Source organism: Rhinoderma darwinii, chromosome 1, assembly GCF_050947455.1.
Source record: "Rhinoderma darwinii isolate aRhiDar2 chromosome 1, aRhiDar2.hap1, whole genome shotgun sequence".
Classification (NCBI taxonomy): domain Eukaryota; kingdom Metazoa; phylum Chordata; class Amphibia; order Anura; family Rhinodermatidae; genus Rhinoderma; species Rhinoderma darwinii.
Genome location: NC_134687.1, coordinates 531157202 through 531169801, shown reverse-complemented (window position 1 = coordinate 531169801; position 12600 = coordinate 531157202). Strand labels below are relative to the sequence as shown.

The 12600-nt window shown below is 40.4% G+C and overlaps 1 protein-coding gene across 2 annotated transcripts in view; it reads left to right on the top strand.

Annotated features, from left to right (window-relative positions):
- LOC142660430 (uncharacterized) overlaps positions 1-12342 on the top strand; it is a 173420-nt gene extending 161078 nt beyond the window's left edge. For both annotated transcript variants that reach the window (XM_075837049.1, XM_075837053.1), the window contains 3 exons: positions 2991-3138; positions 6743-6886; positions 9383-12342. In XM_075837049.1, coding sequence (XP_075693164.1) covers positions 2991-3138; positions 6743-6886; positions 9383-9825 — 735 coding nt within the window. In that variant the 3' untranslated portion in view covers positions 9826-12342. The remainder of the gene's footprint in view (positions 1-2990; positions 3139-6742; positions 6887-9382) is intronic.
- The last annotated feature ends 258 nt before the right edge of the window (positions 12343-12600 follow it).

Here is a 12600-nt window from a genome sequence, read left to right as displayed (position 1 = left end):
CAGAACCCAGGTTGTTTTAACGGAGTTCAGTGTTGGATTAACCCGTTAGTGACCGCCAATACGCCTTTTAACGGCGGCCACTAACGGGCTTTATTCTGATGCATATGCCTTTTTACGGCACTGCATCAGGATAAAGTAAACAGAGCAGGGAGCGTCAAATCTCCCTGCTCTCAGCTGCTAGAGGCAGCTGAGGGCTGGGAGAGTCCCTGCTCTGCCGGGTGAGATCGATATTAGTATCGATCTCACCTGTTTAACCCTTCAGATGCGGTGCGCAATAGCGTGCACCGCATCTGAGTGGTTTTGGAGAGAGGGAGGGAGCTCCCTCTCTCTCCCACCGACACCCGGCCATACGATCGCCGAGTTTCTGTGTCTCTAATGGCAGCCGGGGGCCTAATAAAGGCCGCCAGGTCTGCCTGGAGCGAATGCCTGCTAGATCATGCCGCAGGCATGACCTAGCAGATGCCTGTCCATTTTAAACGGACAGGCAGTAATACACTGCAATACAAAAGTATTGCAGTGTATTATAATAGCGATCGGAGAATCGCATATTATAGTCCCCTAATGGGACTAGTAAAAAAGTGAAAAAAAAGTTTAATAAAGTTAATTAAAAAAAAAATGTGAAAAAAATGAAAAACCCAGCTTTTCCCCTTACAAAATGCTTTACTATTAAAAAAATAAAATAAAGTTAAAAAGTTACACATATTTGGTATCGCCGCGTCCGTAACGACCCCGACTATAAATTTATTACATTATTTAACCCGCACGGTGAACGGCGTAAAAAATGTAATAAAAAAAACTATGGAAAAATTGCTGTTTTCTGTGAATCCTGACTTAAAAAAAATGTGATAAAAAGTGATCAAAAAGTCGCATCTACTCAAAAATGGTACCAATAAAAACTACAAGTTTCCCGCAAAAAAAAAGCCCTCCTACGACCGCATCAGCGAAAAAATAAAAACGTTACGGCTCTTCAAATATGGAGACACAAAAACAAATAATTTTGAAAAAAAAGTGTTTTTACTGTGTAAAAGTAGTAAAACATACAAAAACTATATAAATTTGGTATCAATGCAATCGTAACAAACCGCTGAATAAAGTTATTGTGTTATTTATATCACACGGTAAACGCCGTTGATTTAAGACGCGAAAAAGTGTGGCAAAATTTCAGGTTTTTTTCTATTCCCCCCCCCAAAAAAAAGTTAATAAAAGTTAATCAATAAATAATATGTCCCCCAAAATGGTGCTATTAAAAAGTACAACTTGTCCCGCAAAAAACAAGACCTTATACGGCTATGTCGACGCAAAAATAAAAACGTTATAGCTCTTGGAATGCGACGATGGAAAAACGTAAAAAATGGCTTGGTCATTAAGGTCTAAAATAGGCTGGTCATTAAGGGGTTAAAGCTGCAATGCAGGCAATACCAGAATAGGTAACAAGACAGCCAGAGGGTAAACAGAAAGTCCAAATCACAGAGCTAGGGGAAGTCAGGAATAGCAGATGTCAGTACCAGCCGGGAGCAGAAAGTCCAGATCCATAATCAAAGGGTAATCCAGAGACAAGCCGAGGTCAAGTTCCAAAAAGTCCAAATAGTCAAAGGAACAGGGTATAGTCAAAAGCTTGATCAAACACATGCAGCAAGGAAAATCACAAGCAAAGAACACCGAAGCAGCCCAGGTTTAAGTACTCCACCCTTACATCTGATAGGAAAAAAGTCATAGAAAAGGGATAGGCTGAACAACTAAAACCAGAGCCGCCTCATTAGCTAGATTAGTAGTCATGTTAATCTTAAAGGGACAGACGTTTGCTAACAGGCAGACACTAATGCGAGAGTACCTGGGTAGCAGGCTTGTGCCGGACAATCAGAAGCAGGCTTGCGCTAGATAACCGGACTTGAACACTGAAGTTGTCTCAGACTCTTGAGTTGACAAGGACTCCGGACACGGATAGTGCAGTCGTCTCGGACACTGGACTTGGCTTGGACACCGGACACGGATTGTGCAGTCGTCCCAGACACTTTACTTGGCCTGGACACGGATACTGAATACGGGAATACAGGATACGGAAATCAGGATACAGCTAGGAAACCTTTGCAGACAAACACAGGGAAAGACATAATATTGCTCAGGCACTGGGGAAAGGGGCAGGGTTTCATATAAGGGCCAAGGTGTGCAAGGATAGGTGGGAACAATTTTACTGGTGTGCGCTTGCCCTTTTAAGGCTTGGCACGAGGGCACGCGCGCGCGGGCATCCTACGGGACAGACGAGGAGAGGGAGCAGAGAGCACAGCACGCCAGCATTCCTGGGAAGGGATACACTGGCGAAGAGGTACAGTCCTGCGGCTGCCGGCAAGTGGGGGATGCCGGTGGTCCACGGGCATAACAAATTCATTGTGTTCATTACTTTTGTTGTCTTATTCTCCACGCTCTGAAAACTTTAACAACTGCTACGCTGGAAGAATTCAGTGCATCATGCACCAGAGCTTCACCGACCATCATCTCACATTCAAAGATCACGTCATTTATCCATTATGTCTGCTACTAAGCACTCTGATAGTTACTGCTGTTTTCACCTTCTTATACCTCCCTGTGATCTGACATCGGCAATATCTGAGTAATAATCACACTGTATAAAATTTATTAATGGTCATGATAAACTATCTACTAAGTGTATAGAGCTCTATAAAATATGTTTTCTCCCTGTAAATAAATATCAAAAATGAACCTGCCAAGTACACACAGTTGAAAAGCCATTATAATGGATGATCAAATATTTATGAAATCAGCGTACTATAATCCAGTGACTTCTCTGGGGTTCATGATTACTCAGTATGTGTATCAAAAGATCAATAATCAGGGGTCCAAAACGCTATCATTCTTTGTGTATTAGTTTAGCACAAATACTTGTGCTCTACTGTGTTGACCACAATTCTTCCTTTATGTAAGAACAATAAGATGTCTTGTCATTCTTTCAGTTTGTGACCTTTATTTTCTAGACCCATGCCCTGGAAGCTGAGCTTGATTTCCACAGGGGTATTTACAACCTACAAGTTCAGTATACACAAGCCCTTTTCCAAGGAATAAAACAAGCCTATCATCATTTTCAAGAAAATGTTGTGGCGGTTGTTTGTTCTCCACTGAAAGGTTAGTGAGACATAAAAATAACATTTGCACATCCTAGGTACACGTGTCAGGATAATGTGGTCAGTGTTAATAGTTTTACCCTTTAGAAAGAACTTGGTCATTGTAATTTAATATTATCAGAGTGACAGCAGCACAATATGCTTTCAAAAGGCTGGAAAAATATATCCGTTTTGCTAATGTAAACACTTTAAGACATTTAGCTTTGACATTTTTAGCACGGTCATACTTTGGAACTGTAACTTTCTTTAAGATAGATATGTTTTTTTTCTGGTAGAGCCATTTTCTTTTATCCCGCATTTTTTTGGGCATAAATTGTTTGTTATTTTTAGATAATCACGCACTCTTTTTATAGTGATTGTCTTTTTAACACCATTTCGTTTTTACATACAGTATTCTGTGCTTAATATATCTTTAAATTGGTTGCAGTTCCATTTTTCAACTGCAAAGCTCCAAATCAAATCAAGGGTGGATTTAAGGAATTGTATTAATTAACAATAGTACTTTTAAGAATAGAATAGTCATTCCCATAATGGAGCAGGAAAGACGGGGATTTCAAACGTCTATTGGCTTCCCCATCTGCTATTTTATAGGTGGTATACAACGTGCTGCAAACCGAATCCTGCATTCTACTGATGGATTTGCAGGGTAATTGCAGAGAACTGGAACTCTCTGTCTCCTCTTTATTATCAGAATGATCTCATTTGTAAAAGGAGTGATTCCAATATTAATAAGATTTTATGGAAAAGTGTAGGTTTACCAGAGGTGTACCTGCACTTCAACTTGTTTCAAAATTCAGGGAATACTATTTGTTCTACATATGCAGTTATTGTACAGATTTGGTAATCAACGACCCTATAACATTTGAGCAGACCGACAGAAATCACTTATTCTGTCGCGCACACACAGTCAATAACTGTCACGATGCGAGGTGTGAACCCACTGGGCCGTACCGCGTAGCGGGATGGCAGCTGGCCAAACCGGTAAGTACACATTTCGATAGTTCAGCGAGAGTACCTGAGGCAATCGTAGGCAGTGGCGAGGCGGGCACGTCCAGGACCAGGCGGCGGGAAGTCGTCCGGTGAGGCGTAGCAGGTCAGCGTAGGCTGTAGCACGGCAGGTAGCACGGCAATAGCACTATTTAGCAAGGAAACAGGATACGGGATACAGGAGCAAGGTGCACTGGGAGGCTGGAAGACACTGGGAGACCATAAGCAAGACGAACAATGGAAAACTAACAACGCTCTGGCAAAGGGCAAGAGGGCAGAGCCCTTTTTATAGCCCAGGGCATCCTGGGCCAGAGTGCAGATTTACTGCGAAAACGCGCGCACTGGCCCTTTAAGGCCGTGCACGCGCGGGCGCTCGCCGGAGACACTCAGAATCCAGAAGTGAGTGCCGGCGCCTGACTGGGGGACGACGCTGCAGGGAGGTAAGCTGTCCATGGCCACGGCCGTCGAGGTTAACGACCGAACGACGGGCCGTGGCCATAGACGTTACAATAACAACAACACATACACACAAATAAAACAATAGTTCTATAGCAGAGCCACTATCCTTTGGGAAATACTTAATCATACTGACCGCATACTCCGTGTAAGCCATATTTCTTGTAGGAGTAAAGAGCTTACATAAAAGGGGTTGTCCACTTTTCGTTTCAAAAGTGTTTTGCTACTAGGACCTCCAGCTCTAATCTGTGGGAATACCTGGTAGCAAAGGTTACATAGTTGATAAGGTTGTAAAAAGAAACTGGTCAAGTCCAACCTATAATTCTACTGTGTTGATCCAGAGGAAGGCAAAAAAAAAAAAAACATAATGCAGATGCCAATTTCCTCATTATGTGAAAAATTCCTCCCTGACTCCAAATATGGCAATCAGAATAAATTTCTGGATTAACGTCCCATCTCCAGAATCTAGTACCCATAAGTTGTAATATTATATTTTCCAAGAAAGGCATTAAGGCCCTTCTAGAACATGCTCAATCAATCAACCATTACAACATGCAGTGGCAGAGAGTTCCATAGTCTCACTGCTCTCGGTGGTTCAATTCAGCTGCAGTGCCACCACAGGAAAAATGAAGCATTACACTCTTATTAAAATGAGTGGACATGAAGAGTCCTCCAGAGTGAGAGAGACCATTTGTAGCCGATCTCTGCTCTGGTTAATTTCCTGAGTGGGGAACTCTCCGCTATTCTCTGACAAGGTATTTTTTTAAAAATTTTTAAACTAGACAACCCCTGATACACTCTAGCATTGATTGGGAACACTGACTTGCTTTGTCCATATCAATATTCAGTTCTGATTAGCTGTCGAAGTTGTATTGAATGTTGTGAACAAGCCTTAAGGCCCTATTACACCTGCCGATTTTGGACCGTGCAGCGAGCGCCGATCAACGAGACAGCTCGTTGATCGGCACTCGTTTTCTCCTGTCACAAGGAGCTATGCATGCGTACGAGCAGTCGTTACTCCGATCGCTCGTCCCCATACGATATCCTGTCGGCAGTGCGTCTCCCGTTTACACAGAGAGATGTGCTGCCAACAATGATATTTTACTTTTTTAGAATGATACGATAAGCAGATGATCATCTGCTGATCGCTGCACTGTTTACATAGGGCAATTATCGGCGTTCTATGAGCGATCGTTTTCCCGATAATTGCCCAGTGTAAAACCCCCTTTACATTGCACATTGAGGAGAATAATCTTGAATTTAAGAGTGCTTTCTACTCAACTGCCAATGATAACCTATAGATAGAGCTTTGATTAGCTATGTAATCTTGTTTCGGTATTTACTGATCTATAAGAGGTCTATGTTACCCAATCAGAGCATATTGGTTGTTACAATAATGGCAACTACTGAAATACTGCCCCGATGAACCCAAGCAAATTCAGGGATGAGAAGGCCAATATTGTGGTGGAGTGAGAGGACTGAATAGAATACTAAATAAAAATCTATCAAGTAAATACTTAAAGAGGCTCTGTCACCAGATTTTGCAACCCCTATCTGCTATTGCAGCAGATAGGCGCTGCAATGTAGATTACAGTAACGTTTTTATTTTAAAAAACGAGCATTTTTGGCCAAGTTATGACCATTTTTGTATTTATGCAAATGAGGCTTGCAAAAGTCCAAGTGGGTGTGTTTAAAGTAAAAGTCCAAGTGGGCGTGTATTATGTGCGTACATCGGGGCGTTTTTACTACTTTTACTAGCTGGGTGTTCTGACGAGAAGTATCATCCACTTCTCTTCAGAACGCCCAGCTTCTGGCAGTGCAGACACAGCCGTGTTCTCGAGAGATCACGCTGTGTCGTCACTCACAGGTCCTGCATCGTGTCGGCCACATCGGCACCAGAGGCTACAGTTGATTCTGCAGCAGCATCAGCGTTTGCAGGTAAGTAGCTAAAACGTTACTGTAATCTACATTGCAGCTCCTATTTGCTTCAATAGCAGATAGGGGTTGCAAAATCTGGTGACAGAGCCTCTTTAAAATACTTTAGATGTTGAAGTAAGCTTGGGTTTAAAAGGACTTTTTCAAAATAGGAACGTTGAAGATTAGCTAAATAGAAGATTTTGAGTATCCCGTTCCATTAACTATCTGCTTTCTGATTTTTATAGATGTCCTTTCCTCCTATGCTGACCTCAAAGCTGAAGCTTCTGAAACATCTTTGAGAAATTTCTTAACAATTTTTAAAAACAATGTGGAACAGATTCAGGATGCTGTTGACACTTTGACTCCATCAACGGCACAGCAGCATGAAGGTAACAATTTAACTTGTGCTTCATTTTGCATGTTAACCCAACAACATAGCACTTACAAACCCTACTATTATTCTCCTCTTTTCACAGCTTCTACATTTTCTTTTAAGCCTCCTGTACACATTATTTGCTGCTGAATTTCTATCAAATTTTCCTTGTGAAAATTTTGCCGTGTATAAGAGTGGCAGCAAAGTGGATGAGAAATTTGTACACCCTTCACAAAAAAACTGCAGAGAAGACGTGAGGATATTAACCTGTGGTGCAGATTCTGAATATCCAGCATCTTAATTTATGTTGAGAAGACGCTGCAGAATTCCTGCACGGAAAATCCGGATGGAAATTCCAGAGCAAATACTCAACATGTGTACAGGGATTTCAGGTTAAATTCAGTCAACATTATCTTCTGAAATGTCATAAATACATGTTAGAAGATGACTTTGGAGAAGTCTATGATCTCAGACCACTACTGATTTCCATTGCAAGTAGACTCTATAGAGTACTAAAATATTTTTGTTACGAAACACTAGCACCAGATTCTAAGCAAACTGACATTGGTTACGTTGACTCTTTGCGCAGAATGTTGTCAGATTTCCAGTAATGGAAGCCCAAGGGGCTTGAACTCCAGATCCCTTTCATTCATCAGTGGTGTTTAAAGATGACAGATTTCACCAACATGATCTTCTTGCATGTATTTTTAACATATCAGAAGATAAACTTGAGTGTCTTTTCTCTTTAAAGTATTTTTTTTTTTCCTTCAAAAAAGTCAAACTGTTTTGGACTTAGGGTATGTTCACACGCTGAGCCAAAAACGTATGAAAATCCGGAGCTGTTTTCAAGGGAAAACAGCACCTGATTTTCAGACGTTTTTTGAGCAACTCACGTTTTTCGCGCCGTTTTTTCGGCTGTTTTCAATAGAGTCTATGAGAAAACGGCTCCAAAAACGTCCCAAGAAGTGTCCTGCACTTCTTTTGACGAGGCTGTAATTTTACGCGTCGTCTTTTGAGAGCTGTCAAACGACGACACGTAAATTACAGGTCGTCGGCACAGTACGTCGGCAAACCCATTCAAATGAATGGGCAGATGTTTGCCGACGTATTGGAGCCCTATTTTCAGGCGTAAATTGAGGCATAATACGCCTCGTTTACGCCTGAAAATAGGTCGTGTGAACCCAGCCTTACACACAGGCTGTGTTCTTAGGGTCATTGTTTTGTTGGAAGGTGAACCTTCGGCTCAGTCTAAGGTCCAGAGCACTTTGGATCAGGTTTTCATTAACAAATATCTCTTTACTTTGCTTCATTCATCTTTACCCTCAAACTTGACCAGTCTCCCTATCCCATCCGCTAAAAAATCACCCACACAGCATTATGCTGCCACTGCCATGCTTCACTCTAGGGATAGTATTGGGCTGGTGATGAGCAGTGCTTTTGTTTCCTCCAGACATGACGCTTCGAATTGAGGCCAAAAAGTTCAATCTTGGTTTCATCAGATCACAGAATCTTGTTTCTCATAGTCTGAGAGTCCTTTAGGTGCTTTTTTGCAAACTCCAGGCGAGCTTTCATGTGTCTTTTTACTGAAAGGAATCTTCGTTCTGGCCACTCTGCCATAAAGCCCAGATTGGTGGAGTACTGCAGTGATGGTTGACCTTATGGAAGTTTCTCCCATCTGCACACACTATCTTTGGAGCTCAGCCAGAGTGACCATTGTGTTCTTTGTCACCTCTCCTAGCAAGGCCCTTCTCCCCTGATTTACTTAGTTTGTTGGGGCAGTCAGCTCTAGGAAGAGTCCTGGTTGTTCCAAACGTCTTCCATTTAAGAATTATGAGGCCGCTGTGCTCTTGGTCCAGGAGATAAGAAGGTAAAAAATGTAATGTCCGCTGGCGCAGCCGTACTGAAAATTGCTTTTATTTTTGTACAGTAACAACAACAATGTGTTTCAAGGCCGTACCAGCCCCTTCGTCAGGTTAGGTACAGGTGATTAGTCTAATCCCGATGTCTGTGGTTATATAGCTGGTACAAAAATAAAAGCAATTTTCAGTACGGCTGCGCCCTCGAGTATTCCGTTTTTTACCACCTTGTCTCCTGGATCCACACAGCGGAGTTTTAGCAATCTTTGGACCGGAATTTGGGCTTCTGAATTTACCATAGGTGGACTCCAATCAAGATGTAGAAACAATTCAAAGACAATCTAGAGAATTGGGAGGCCACCAGAGCTAAATTTTAAGTGTCATAACAAAGGGTCAGATTTGTCATTATGTGGTATTGAATAATCGGGAAAATTGAAGTTTTTTTTCTTTTAGCACAAGGCCTCAACACAACAAAATGTATGTGAAAAAAGTGAAAGGGTCTGAAAAATTTACGAATTCACTGTACATTGTATGTATAGTGTATAGCATTCAGACTTTTTTTTTGTTTCAACAATTACTATGAAAATAGTTTCTTTTGCACTAGTTATGGTTCCTGTTGTAACTCTGCTGTCATATTTGTTCATTTTTTTTTCAAGGTGAAGAGGCATTTTCTAAACTTGGCAAAGAATTCTTTATTTCATTAGACAATTCGCTTAAAAACTGTAGAGAAGAACGAGATCGTTCCATTTTTGAAATAGAAAAATTAAGGCAAGAATTTAATCAGGCATTAGATGCCATTAAAAGTTTAAAGATGGAAAGAAAGTATAAAGGAAGTCCTTCCAATGACCAGTCTTCAAAATCTGAGGCTGAAAGTGCAGATGGAAAAACCCAGACCGTTGACCACACACGCGAAATAGCAGATATGACATCTCAACTTTTTGCCTTTGGAAGAAAAAGTTCTCTCACATCGCCAGTTAAGGAGAAAGAAACACCACAGAGCCAACCTCAGCAAAATCAAAGCTCGAGTACAGTTCGTCATAGAAGCAAAAGCCTCCAGAGAAGCAAAAGTGTTAAAATGCGACCTTCTTGGCAAGTTTAATAAAATAATTTGATTTATTGTAAAAATATTTAGATAATTATGTACATTAAACAATTTAATATTTTACACTTTGAAAATTGAATGTCACACCATCAAGCAGTGTTGATCTATACTCTTAGCACATGGTTGGCCTGTTAGAACAGATTGATTTGTGACCAAATTTTCAAACAAGCATATATATAATCTATTATTATTTTTCTTTTTGATCTTCTTCGTTCAATTGACTTAACCATTCATACTAATTCAATGTTCTTACTTTTATTAATAATCTCATATGGTTTACCATATGGTGAAGAATTATATTTGTCCATATGAGATATAGAGGGCATAGCTTATGGATTACATACTGTTTTGTAAGTAGTAAATTCAAATACTTTGTAGTGCAGGTTTACTTATGATCTCCTGCTGATGCATCTGCATGGAGAGATGTTCAGGTGTTGCATTGTTGCTTGGTAACTGTACCACTGAGTGCTACCTGCGTCTCTCTGCACACAATGTGAGATTTGGTAGGAGATCAGAAGTAAACAAACTTTAAACTAAAAATAATAAAGTATTTGTTTGCACTACTTTTGACTCCAACTCATATTAATAAAGATGGATAGTGAAAATTGTGGGAAAGATAAATTCCCAGTCTTCTAACTTACAAAAAAGTTCTTTATTTTCAAAAATTCACATTTTAAGTGGTTTTGAAATTCAAACAGTAGATACGCCGACTGCTGCTGAGATGCTGTGCATTAACCACTTCAATATTACAATCCGGTAAATGAAAAGCAGTATGCTTGGAATCTTCCAGCTACCATATCCCTGTGCACAATGATGAAAAATGAATGTCCCTTTAAGGGGTTATGTCCATCTTAGACATTTTTGGAATATCCACAGGATATGCCATTAATGTCTGATAGAGGCGGGTCCTATGTTTAAAATTTGCCGCTCCCCGACCCAGTCCACTACTGAGGAGGTCGCTGGCGCCGCATCCAGGCAGAGAGATGTGTCCGGAAGTATGGAAACCGTCTAACTCGCTCCTGTGGGTATGCCATAAGATTTCTAAGATGGAAATACCTCTTTACCAACACACAATAAAAATGTAAACTGAGAGCTCATAATGAAGATATGAAGACTTTTGGTTTGAATCTTTATATGTTTGTTTATGTATTATGGAAAGTGATTTAAATAAACAAAAAACTTTTTGTTTTTCATTTTAGGTAAATTACTATGTGCTATCCAGTCTTGTTTTGCCAATAACCAAGAGCTATAATTTGCGGCTTGTTGAGTTACTTCATCTAATAGAGCAGTAAACATGCAAAACTTCAAGAAACTGACCTGTGCTTATCTTATCACCAGAATGCTAATTTGTATTTATATTTTATAACCGATGATAGAAATTAAAGATCCGTGATTGTTGGGCAATTTGTCAGCTATGTCATCTGTAGACATCAGAGGAAATATATTAGGCAAAATGCGTCAAAAGAGTGGCTAACTTGTGTGCTCTAAATGTATTATGTGTTTTAGACACTTTTTGCAAAAGTGTCTTGAAAAAGGGGTGTGACTAAGTGAAGTCGTAACATGTATTAGATTTATTCATTTGTGTGCGCCATTTGCATCTTGCTAGATATGTTAGACACATTTCTGTGTGTTCGAGAAATATGTCTAACTTTTGATGCATCTTGCAAGACATGTATCATACAGCATGCGCCATTGTTATAATTTTGGTGCAGTTTCCACCTTCTGGTCTAGCTTTATCCTGACTAGCTTTAGGAAAGAATTAATAAGTGTCTCCCATTATGTAAACTTAAAGGCAGCCACAACAGCTACTCTTTACATGGACATAAATTGTTTGGGTCACAATCATACTAACATGACATTTTTAAGCATAATAAATAATTAATTGATTTTATTTAATAACGTGGGAGTCTATTAACCCTGTAATATAACTTTTACAAAACCTCTAGTCTTCACTTTTAATACCCCCGCTAGTTTTGTTGCAACTCCCCTATATTCAGGTGATGGGCTTTTACCAGTACAGTATAGTGGTTTCCAGCTTGTGTAAAGTGAATGTCATTCTATAAACACTATTTTCATTTTTTAAGTCTAAATTCTCTGCTGATGAATTTTATAATTTATGTTTTTAAGGGTAGGAGCTCTGTCACAAAGCTCCAAACCCCCCTCATAGTCCTAGTGTTAAAGTGTTACGATACTGGCGAACACTGCTGGAATCCTATGGTCAGAAGTAGCGAGCGGAGCACAGTGCAGAATCCGGTGAGACGTCCCTAGGAACAGTGCTTGGAGGGTGGAACACGAGTAGTAGTAAATAGCAAGGAAGTAGGAACAGTCTGGCAAAGACAGTTCTCAGGAGCAGGAGACTGGAACAAGTCACAATACTCAAGCACTGTTTGGTATTCCATGTGGTCTGAAGTAGGCCCAAACAGGAAACGAGATGGTTCCACACGATGCAACATTTGCCATCTTGGTTAAGAGCAAGTTTAAGGGCAAAACAGCAGCCTCCAGTGGTAAGGAGTAAAAGTGCAGCACAATTCTTCAAAGTGTAAAACAGCGGCCACTAGTGGTAATTTTGCAGTACAACAACAGAATCCTGACATTACTCCCTCCTTTCGACAGCGGCCTCAGGACGATGTTTGACTTGGTTTATCTGGATATCTTTGGTGAAATTCCTTAACCAGTCGAGGAGCATTGAGATTGCCTACGGGTTCCCACGAATTATCCTCAAGGCCATATCCTTGCCATTTTATTAGATATTGCAACCGATTTCTGAATATC